Below are 12,122 nucleotides of genomic sequence, written 5' to 3'. Positions count from 1 at the left end.
CGTAAAAGAGAGTGCGTGACACCAAGCATGCCAATGGCTCTCTCATTTGCACATCGTCATCTTATTGCATAATCTTGTTTTATGGAACAAATAAAATTGCCATTTTTTTTCATTTTACGTTCCATTTCGAATTATTTAGCGTTATGGTCGTTTAGTGGTCGGTTTATTCAAATTAACTTGCTTATGTGAATAATTTGGCTTTTGATAATACCTTTTAATTCTCTCCAACACTGTTGAGTTTCCTCTTTACATTGCCTCTTTTTTTATATCATAGGGGAATGTCTCTCGACCTCTTTTTTTCTCTCTCTTACTTTATTTTTCTTTATCACCCAAGTCTCTTGTATAATATTCTAAAACGGCTTATTTCTCTTCATTTATCCCCTTTTCTCTTGTATTCATTACTTTTTCCTATAGCCCCAGAGCAAAAAAAAAACGCTTCAAAGTCTTTCCGAAGTTTCTTCGATTTATCATCCCTTTCAGGGAAAATGAGATTTATTAATAAAAAATATCTTGTGGGAATTGGAAAAGCAGAAAAGTGCGAATCTTATATTTTCCGAAAAAGTCTCCCTTTTCCCCCTTATCCATGTAGAGAAGTCTTTCTAGACAAAGGACGTTTGCCACCTATTCCATAACTCTAGATCAATGTTTTTTTCTCTGAGCCGTCATCAATTTTTTTTTTCAATTTAGAGATACAGGGTATTATTAACAACCGATCAACGATAAGTGCGTGGGTACATTTCTGTGGATACATTCCATTATCTCTTGTAATCATGCTCAATACTCATGATTGTAATTGTACGGGTCAGATTTAAACTCACATTTTCATAAATCAAGTAAACCATGGACCTATACGTCCCTGGGTAAACTTAATACAAAGATGTTTTTCAAAAATGTGTTATCAGATGAAGGCAGAATATTAATAAATAAATATAAAGTTAATCTTTGTTTGAAGTTGCTTTGTTTTTATTGGATGTACTAGTGCACTATTGTTCTGTTCAACATCTATGGTGTAATAATAGACAGAATGCTAAGCAAACAGTTGAGGCCAAAAGTTTACATACACCCATTAAGCGAATTAAGCGAAATTTGTTCGCTTGCCAAACATCGTAAAATTTACTTATCTTCAGAAATATAAATACTACCATGACGAATTTGGTATCAAATGAAAGAGCGTATTAAGCTCTGTCACATGATTGGGATGCTGAAGGGATTAAAGTATATTTCATGTTGATTTTTCTTTGAAAAAACTATATTCGTGCCATGTGTATTCTATCGTTTATATTTACAAACATCATTTCATAGAAATGTATGAATGTCAAATCTACGATTTATATTACATTTTCTATCTTATGATATGTCACCACTGAACAAAAAAGTGTAATCTGAAATGTTTGTGTTGAGAAGTAACTAGCACAAATATGAAATGTTCTTGTCAAGTTTATATTTTCAATTTGTCTAGAATATGATGATGGGGGGGGGATGACACCTAGATATTTTTCAGCTCCTAATGGCAAAGCAATGTGATGAAGGGGCATGACATAGTCATTTGTTTGATATCAAATTCGTCATTATAGCACAAATATTTTATAAGATACAGTAAATTTTATGTTTGGCAAGTGTCAACTTTTCTTTGAATTTCATGGGTGTACACTTCTGGCCTGAACTGTACATCTCCAACATACCAGCCACTCCTGACACTCTATCACACACACACACACACACACCCTCTCAACAACATTATCTGCACACCCACCCCAACTTAAATACATACACAGATGAATAAACAATAGAAACAAATATGTACTCATTAGAAATGATAATGTATCAGAGCTTCAATTTGGATAAAATTTACTTCGTAAGAGTCTTAGCTTAGTTACAATTCTAAAATCATCCTGCTCAATATCAATTTGCCACCTAATTCATGTTCCCAATAAAAATAATGTTAAAACGCTACTCTTGCACTATGCACTGACGAAAGTGGCTTACCAAAGTGACTTCAACAATTATGCTTAGGTGATACAGACTACCATCCAATGGCAAATACCATGGTAACAATGCTCAATCAACACCCAATCAAAATAAATTGTTCCATGAAAGGTTTTATTGGAAAGCAAACTTCCTAAAATATCAACCTTTCTGCAATTGTGTTAAAGTCATGTTTCCACAGTGCCCTATAGAAGTTAAAGGACAAGTCCACCCCTGGAAAATGTTGATCTGAATAAATAGAGAAAAATCAAATAAACATAACGCTGAAAATTTCATCAAATTCGGATGTAAAATAAGAAAGTTATGACATTTTTAAGTTTTGCTGAATTTCACAAAATATTTATATGTACATCCCGGTCGGTATGCAAATGAGGGAACTGATGACATCACTCACTCACTATTTCCTTTGCATGTTAGTATATGAAATATTCTAATTTTCTACCCATTGTCCTGTGGAACAAAGTTTTATTTCTCCCTGAACATGGGGAATTACCATTGTCTAACATGTTATGGATCAATCAAGTTGGTCCTTTTTGTCAAATCTGTAAAAATTGAAATATTGTATAATTCAAACAATAAAAAACAAAAGAAATAGTGAGTGAGGGACATCATCGATTCTCTCATTTGCATATGACTAAATTGTGCATATACCTATTTTGTGGAAAATAAGCAAAACTTTAAAATTTCATAACTTTCTTATTTTTCATCCGATTTTGATGAAATTTTCAGCATTGTGCTTGCCTGATTTTTTCTCTATTGATTCAAACCAACATTTTTCTGAGGTGGACTTGACCTTTAACTGATCAATGACATAGGACGGTTTTATTAGAGTTTTCTATCAGGTTTGTACAGATTGAAAATAAAGTTTTATTTCTCTGAGTTGACATAATTGACACCTTCCATGGGAGATACAGAAAAAAAAAATTTAGGAATGATGAGAGTGACCAATAGCATTATCAATCAGCTACTAGCAAAGTCAAAATTAGTCAATCATTGTCTTTGTAGCCAAGAATGTCATTAGGAGAAGCAAAGAAAGAAAGAAAAAAGAATTCTCAACAATAAGTAGCCAGATCTTATAAACAAAGATTGAAATACATCTATGGTTCATAGAATATCTCATTGCAAATTGACAAACAAAATTCATTCCAGATTTTCTTCTAGACTGCATCAGCATTTAAGAGTTAAAGATCATTAAAGTCTGCCTAACTTACGTTACAAGACAGATTTTTTTTCTATTGGGGAATTAAAACATCCTACAAAAGTTCTTTTGACCTTTGACATCACTTGAATGAACCCATTTAACTCCGCCTCTCCAACCAAATTCCCTCAATATTCCAAATCTATATTCATAAACATTTGGGACATCATATTTTGTTCAAATTCAATGACAATAGACAAATAGTATACATTAGTGAAAATTTTTACAAGACTAACACAGATATTCTGAGACATTAAGATCATCACCTTTTTTTCAAATCTTATCATCTTCAATAAAAAAATGTTCTTTGTTCAAAATGAGAAAACAATTCTAAATTTTCAAAAAGTGAGTTATTCAAACAAACATGATTAACACTAAGAATTAAATACCTAGATCATCCAATATGATATAAAATATCAAGTTAAGAAGAAACTCCTCCCTTGAACAATAACACAGAAGTTTTGAGCAAAATCATCTGGCATCATGACATCTTGCAAAAGCACGCTTTATTCTGCAGTGGAAATTGAAACTGGGACCTTGTAGATTATAAAGTGGGAATTCCTACAGTGATCTACAGCATCTCAAGCACAAGCTTCAGGCAAAATGAAATGTATCTGACTTTATATTTAATGGCACAGACTTGAACAGACAATATTCAATGATTCTTTTTGTAATGTAAGTGAGGTTGTTATTAAAATAAGATAGCAAGGGGCAAGGGCATGTTGAGTAGTTCGTAATTGTACAGAAATCCAAATGAAGACTTGAAACTATGATCTAAAGATTGGTTAGATGATTACAACAAAAGAGCAGCATGCTCTATAACAAAATAAGATGTATATATTTGATAGTATCAACATCAAGATTTATTTTTCACTTTAGATTACTTTTCACCCCAAGACCATATCATGGGATACAATGATCATCCTATTTTTTATGTCAAACTTGATGAAGAGGCTCTGAAGAAAGTAATTATTGAAATGCTCTGGGCTACAAGTGCTACTTGAATTAAGAATGTGGGTTTTTTTGACACAAAGTACAAACAATTAGTGTAGAGGGATTCACAAAAAATCAGTAGCAATTACAAAGAGATTAATTTTGACAAGAAATTTCTGCTGGTGTTGATCCTTCTAAGAATGTAGGAGACAAGCGTTCCAAAGAAAAAATATTGTTTACACATTCCCTATGCTTCTATGATCTTAAAACGAAATTGAAATGCATTACACAGATATTACACAAGTACTTTGAGTTGGTAGACAGATTTACAAACCCATTACAGATAATTCTATAGATAACTCCATGACAATGTCAATCAAAGGCAATAGTTTAAGTTAAGTTTATCCATATTTAGCATCCCACTATGAGGAAGAAATAATAGCCTTACTCATAACTTGTTTCTTGCAAATGGGGATTATGTATATATGCATGAACTGCCATCTAAAAATACCACATGATTGCATAGTTTAAAGACTGATTGTGACTTAGTCTTTGAGAAAACGTGCAACTGTGTATAATCAAAATTGAACATAGTTTTATCTTGCTGATCTAAACAGACAACGCGGAAGGTCGACATAAAATGTTGGATAATGTATCACATAGCTAGTATGGACAATTCATAGATTTCCCATGGTTATAGGATGGGAGTGTGTGCTTAAAGTAATCATTGATCAGAAATGCAAGGAATTGGTCAATGTGATACACACACCAAAAAAGAATTTCTGAATACTAAGTAAAGTACAATCAAATTATTTCATTTGCTAAACATTCTTGTACATGAGCCCTTTAACCCTCATACTCCTGGAGTATTTCAAAGCTGGGGGGATCTCGGCCATGGATCTCTCGATTGCCTCAAAATTTTACACAAGGGTAAAGAATTATGTAATCTACAAAGTTGTATAGCTAAATATACGAAAGTCCTTCTATTTTTGAAAAATAAATTTATGCTTATCTATGCAAGAAATCATATATTTTGGTATTTCTCAATAAATAAAACCTCAGGAATAGCAATTTTGGTACAAATGTCTTTCATAGATCCCTCATCAATTCCTGAAAGAAAAAGGTTGTGGTAATTATTTCTAACGTATTGTTTTCTTCTATATATCTTTGTTTTTCTTCAAGCATTTTCAGATGCGTATGTGTGGGTGTGTGGGTGGTAATTATTTACACTATTTGAAACAATGATGATACTTACTAGAGAAGTATTTACATAAATTGGAACGGCTGATTTTGTCCATAGGGTTATACACAGTCATATAGAGAATTAAAGACATTTCAGTGACATGTGTTCGGTACACGTAATCTGACACCCGCACGGTAGATCCGATCACCATAAATTTGGTAACAAAATGTGCGGGAAGGATCCGAGAAAAAAGTCATGACAATTTGTTTTGAAATATTGAGGTGTTAGAAAAGTAGCGACAAAAAAAAAACATCAACAGGGGAGGGGGGTGAGGGTGGGTGGGATATAACCCCCCTCCACGGAGTATTAGGGTTAACTTTGGACAAGTTATATTTGGTGCTAAAATTATGTGAATTCACACATTTCAAAATTCAATGGTGAAAGAAGCTATATTCCATGTTAGTTAATATTCCCAGACAGTTATGAATGAATTGAGCACCAGATCTGCTGACAAATTGAACCACTACTGGGGCCCATTTCATAAAGAGTTAATTTGTCAATTTGCCATTATGGCAGCAACCATAACAAGAGGGCTCAGCAGCCAATCAAAATCAAGGTTACCATGGCAGTTGCCAAAATTGCAAAGTTACTACAGTTGTAACTCTTTATCAAAATGGGCCCCTGATGTAGATTGTGCCACAATTGGCAGTCCAGTGACTCCAGTTAAACCACAACTTACAAGAGTTTGATCAAACTTGTATTAAGTATATATTATAGATTAACCCTGTCATATCCCTCACATGTATATTCTGATGCTTGTCCTTGATGTCAAATTTCGATGACCTGCATTAAAAATACAGTTTTCTGGTTACAGGTATCAAGCAATTTGGTAGAGGCCAAAAGAAAAATGAAGAAGCCAAATGGATGCATTTCATGTAATATGATGTCTGGAAAATTCACATTGTAGTTAATACACAGCTGTACTCTTAATTAAAAAAATATATAAAAAAGAAATACTTGTGATTCTTAAATCATTCCTTTATTTCTATAATCCACAATAATAATAAAATTAACACAAATAGTTCATGTACTATTCAGGAGCCATCAAAGTACAAGCTTCGCTAATTAGTGTGCCTCTTTCAGAAATATAATGGATCTTTAACCGATGTCCTGTTTCTTGTTATTGATTGTGTACTTGTATTACTTGTATATATGCTAGATATTTAAATCTCGATTGAAACAATTGCACAATCTTAATCATCATATTGACTTGATTTAATCAACTGCATGTATTTCATTTGCATTTGTTGAAAGTGAAATAAATGAAATGAACAATGGCTACTATCGAAAACCTGTACAGAAAGCTTAATATTAATCCCCATATCAAAGATAACCCTTATCCGGACATAATTCAGAACTAAGAGCCTATTGGATCCGTCACCTTTACAGTATGCTTTTTTTTCCAACATACAGTCCGACCTCTCTTATCCGGCCTCCCCTTATCCGGATCTCTCTATTATCCGGACGCACACTTGCTGAGATTTTTTTTTTTTTATTCAATGTAGTACATGAGGAAATGAGATTTCAATCTAAATTCAATCCTATACGTAATCTCACTTTGATTAAATATATTTCCCAATATAGTCAACCTACAAAACAAGATTTCATCAAGTTTCTCTTTTTGCTTCGCGGGAAAAACAACACGTCTCGCTAGCTAACGTTAGGCCTCAATACGGACAGCGCCATCTGTCATGTTTGAGCCTACAGTCAGTGTAACAATGGCTGACATTGCGAAGGTGCGATACCCGCGCGATGATCTAATTGTAAAACTTGGTTTCATCGAGTCATTCTCTTTCTTTCAAGGTATGCTCGATGTATACCTCAGTCATTTTAGCAGGTAAATTATCCAAGAGTTTTGGCCATCGATCGATTTCATTTCCGTAAAAACACTGCCCATTTGCAATAATACTGCAGTGAATACTGTCTGTAAGCCCACTACAATAGTGTAGCTACTGCCGATGGCCTGGGGAGGCAACCGGCAGCGCAGCTGCGTGTATTTGATATTGGGTCTCCCAGATCCGGATAAATCCCTTATCCGGACTGGTGCTGGTCCCAACGTGTCCGGATAAGAGAGGTCGGACTGTATTCAGACAGGAGCAACTATCAGGAAGTATTATGTTGTGTCACCGGTGACACGACATATGCTCCTGCGACATTTGTTCTAGTCTTCATATCTCAGAGGAAATAGGGTTAGAGTTAGGATTGTAATAGATTTCTAGGATCACCTGGGCAATTGTCACCGGAGCAAAGTTCATGGAACTGAGTAACCAGCACAACAGGCAGACTGTGATATAGATCTATATGATGATGTGCAGGCAGAAAAATCCACAGAAAGTTTGTCACATCTGCAATACTGCTCACTTCATATCACCCGATTTGGTCATCTAAACAGGACATTATCTCAATATTAAAACTATGGAGGATTCCAGTTTTCTCAAATCTGTCCTCCAGAAAAAACTATGTGACTTGTATTGGTGAAATATTTTAGAATGTTATTGGATATTTATGTGGATGATGCCATAAAATAATCAACCCTTTAGCACATCTGATCTCCAAATTTCTTTATCTTTACTAGATTTAATTAATGAACTTCTAGCCATGATGATTTAATAAATCTAAATATAAACAAGAAAACAGAGCCGAATCATTTCATGTGGATCCTTCATGCATGTATAAAGGGGTTGGCAGACATAAATCATGGCACTGTCCACAAAGAGTACATGGATTTGAGAGTATAGTCACCAAACCACGGATTTGGGTTTTAAATAGACATATGCAGTATATTTTCAATTTGGAGAAAAACTGACCAGCACATTAATGTGCTTTACATGTTTACATTCCATTCTTAAATAAATATTTCCAACTTGTCTTTTCCCTGATTTGGATGGTGATTCATGTTCATGATTCAGGTAATCTCATCTGTTCTCCAATCTTTGACCTTTAACTACCTTGGTAATCTCAGTAGCATTCAGTGTCTCATACTGTAGGAGAGCCTCAGCCAAGAGATTGTGTTCCTTGCTATGAGATTTTAAGATTGTCTTGGCTCTCTCATAGGAATCCTGCATTCAAATAAAAAAGAAAATTTGTCAGAAATGAAACCTAAGAAGCCCGAATCTGGCCCCCTCCGTGCCACAACATTTCACAACCTATTATCTTTCAAGTCTTGTACAGCCTTTGAGACCATATTGACAATGCTCTGGTATGTATTTCCGAAGTTACAAAACATTTTGTAAGTGTAATGTCAGACCCCAATTTTCTTCAAAATATTTCATCTTGGACAAACCCGATGCTTGTTCTGTTTCATGCCAAAATTCATAATCATCATTTTTACATTTATTTTAAAAACAACTAACAAATTTTCAAAAACATTGAAATACATTAATTCTGTTTCATACTGCCATTTGTAATACGAACATCAAATAAGAATTGTAAAAAAAAGGGTCATTAGCTAATATTAGTAGTTTTGGGGCCAAATATTTAATTTCATGCATAAATTAGCATAGTGAATTAAATGTGACAAATAAATTTCAATACTTCTGGAACAATTAACAATTCAATTATTAGATTTATGTTGTGGTTGATGAGCATGCCGATGCATGTTATGACCAAGTGGTCAACAGCCAAGATATGGGGGGGATACTAACAAGATTGGGTAGAACTTGTTAAGTGTCAAAATGGCCCAATCTCTGAAGATTTAAATCCCGTTTTACATGCTCTTCCCTATTGAGCTGAAGTGATGGTGAAAGGTAGTGAAAAGCGCACACGTAAATGTACAATGTTATTTGTCGAAATTCAGAGACTGTTTTTAATGGGATTATATAGGTTAATCATGCTTGCGATAGAACAAAAACTGTACTCCATTTTTTTTTTCAACTTTCCAAACCAAATTTCTAAATAAGTTTCAATATGCAATACGTACTTATCCCCATAAATCTGAGCAATTTATTGATATACTGCATACAATAAGGAAAGTAATCTCAATTCTTTGAGAAAAAAAAATTACAATGCAAAATGATGAATGAAACAAAGTGTACATTAAATTCTTTAAAACTTTCCAAACCAAAATCTCTGAATAAGCTTCAATGTGTAAAACTTAGCAACCCCCATATATCTGAGCAATGTAATGAGGTGTTCATGTACGGTAATGCATACAACATGAACCTAATCTGAACTCTTCATGAAAACCCAACACTGCAAAATGAAGGCTAGTTTATGCCATCCACGACACAATTACTACATAATATCTCATTTCCATATCCCAAATCCCTGTTATGTATAATGCACAATAAAAATATATATCCCTCTCTTTATCTTGCCTTTAGCAATGTCCTGATTTCATTCTCAATGAGAAGTTGAGTTTCTGGGCTGAGCTTATTGCTGTCTCCATAAACCAGGGGGTCTTTATCCTGAAATGTCATTACACCAACCTGTGTAAAATATGGAACACCTGCATATTACTTTATTATCATCATTATTATAAAGTCTTATTTGTCCAGGGTAGCCTCATCAGTGACGTACACTGTTCTCACAGAGGGCCCTGCTACATTTAAACACATACAAAAGAGAAAAAAAACAAAGGACAACAAATTACAACTATACAAACAGAATAAAGTTTAGCGAGTTGTGTCTTATAACCTGGTTTATGATCTACAGTTTCTCCAATAGGATGAAATAAATCATTGCAAGGTGGCAGCCCTTCTTACTGCAGATGGAATGTTATTCCACAGAATTGAACCAAATCCTTTTCGTTCCCTTCTCCATTTTACATATTTCGTGCTACAGATGCGTTAGTTAGCATACATAATAGATTCTACAATCAATATACTTACTATACTGCATGTCTTGCATAGAATGCTGACAGACACAAAATTTCATCCCTATTTGTATACTTTGTATAGAGGAATGGGAATTCCTCAATTCTAACACAGTACAAACACAATGCAATTTCATGAACTTGGTAAATCATGAAAGAGAGTATTTCCATCATTTTGTGTGTGTGTGTTGCTAGACGTGTTAATTTCAATCAACGGGAAATGGAGCATACAAATAAATATTTTTTAGAACTTAATGGTCTACATCTTGTTGTTCTTCTCTTATCCTTTCACCAACTATTTCTCCTTCCTTCCTTCCTTCCTTCCTTCCTTCCTTCCTCTCATTGTTTTGCCATTATTGTTCTTGTTTCCGCTTCTCTTTTTTTCCTTCTCCTTCCAGTCCACCGTCTCTCTAAATGCCACTCCTTGACAAATCTATCACTCACCTTCTCACTCATGCCAAACTTGGTGACCATGAGGTTGGCAATCCTGGTAGCTTGTTCAAAGTCACTGGATGCTCCTGTTGTGATGTGATCAGGCCCAAAGATAAGCTCCTCGGCCACTCGACCTCCCATGCACACATCCATCTGGGCAAGTAGCTGGGATTTAGTCTCACTCCACTGGTCATTATCAGGTAAAAGGGATACCTGCAGGAAACACAGATCAAAAGTAACTTCGAGCCACATGATCTTACTTTTGTTTGACATGAAAGAATGACAAATAACTATGCTGAAATATTGAGAGATGTAATTTATAATTTATAAAACTGATTTTTTTTTCAGAACATGTTTAGGGTTGAAGATTCACCCTACCAAGGACAGGGTGTTTCAGGAGATCATATGGCCAGGGGTTCACAGGGCCCCCCCACCCTTTGAGATCTTGGCAGTCGATTGCCGAAAATTGGCACGCAGGTTGTCTGGGACATAGTCTAATTAAATAGAGATTTATTTCACGCAAATTGCCATGAAATGATTATGCTAATTCATGCATAATTAGTATGGAAAATCATACTTTTTCCTCTAACTCCCCAAATAAAACTCCAAATGTTCTATTTTTTGTATATAAAGTCTCTGTAATGTTCTTAACAAAAAACCGTGATATGTGTCTGGGACATAATCTACACTCTACATAATCTTCCGACCCGGTAGGAATAAATTCCTTGAATGCTTAACCGCCTAGGCAGCTCAGCTAAAGCCGGAGTAATAATATTAGCAGGGCCCGCTGAGAGAACAGTTTTCATAACTGAAGTGGCTTCCCTGGGTAAATGTACCTATATTTTCATTTTTATTTTTATCATTATTACAAAATTATATCGTAATTCATTTCACGCAAATCACTATTAACTGATTATGCTAATTCATGCGTAATTAATGCATAATTAGTATGCAAAAATCATACTTTTTCTTCTAACTTGCCAAGTAAAGCTCCAAATGATCTAATTTTTGGTAAATAAACTATTTGTTGTGTTCTTAACAAATTTACATGAAAAACTTTCGATATCAGATCTATTTCTTATGTATTATATTGTTGTTTTCAATTATTTATGTATTTCTTTGTTTTTTTGTACCTTTTATTTTTCATTGTTTTTTCGATGAAATTTGCCTGGGACTCTTTTGAGATCGCAAACAGCATAAAATAAATCCATTTAGACCACTAAAACTAAAAATAATTATACATTTATGATTTTTGGTTGAAAACACAAATTGCATTGACTTTGTACACGAAATCACATTTTTGAGTTATTTTTAGTCGAGCATGCTCTTACAAAGTGCTGCGTTATTTCAGAACTACATACCCCGGCGTCGGAAAATTGGTCTCAAAAGTTTGAGCAAAATTTGAAAATAAAAAGTCAGCGAGCGGCACGGTCAAAAAATTTCGCACAGCGAAAATATTGCGCAAATCATTGAGGGAGGGAGTCTCCGAGGTCGCATGTGTCTTTAAGAAAAAAATA

At 34.3% G+C, this 12,122-nt stretch overlaps 1 protein-coding gene across 1 annotated transcript in view; it reads right to left on the bottom strand.

Moving 5' to 3' along the window:
* Window positions 1-3,265: 3,265 nt before the first annotated feature.
* LOC121411233 (ATP-dependent zinc metalloprotease YME1L1-like) overlaps window positions 3,266-12,122 on the bottom strand; it is a 28,551-nt gene continuing 19,694 nt past the window's right edge. The window contains exons 16-18 of the mRNA XM_041603837.1: window positions 10,618-10,818; window positions 9,677-9,787; window positions 3,266-8,419 (exon numbers count right to left, since the gene is read on the bottom strand). Of these exons, the coding sequence (XP_041459771.1) occupies window positions 8,276-8,419; window positions 9,677-9,787; window positions 10,618-10,818 (456 nt within the window). The 3' untranslated portion in view covers window positions 3,266-8,275. The remainder of the gene's footprint in view (window positions 8,420-9,676; window positions 9,788-10,617; window positions 10,819-12,122) is intronic.

This window comes from Lytechinus variegatus, chromosome 3, assembly GCF_018143015.1.
Source record: "Lytechinus variegatus isolate NC3 chromosome 3, Lvar_3.0, whole genome shotgun sequence".
Lineage (NCBI taxonomy): Eukaryota > Metazoa > Echinodermata > Echinoidea > Temnopleuroida > Toxopneustidae > Lytechinus > Lytechinus variegatus.
The sequence above is the reverse complement of the archived record's forward strand: the minus strand, read 5'-3'. Positions and strand labels throughout refer to the sequence as shown.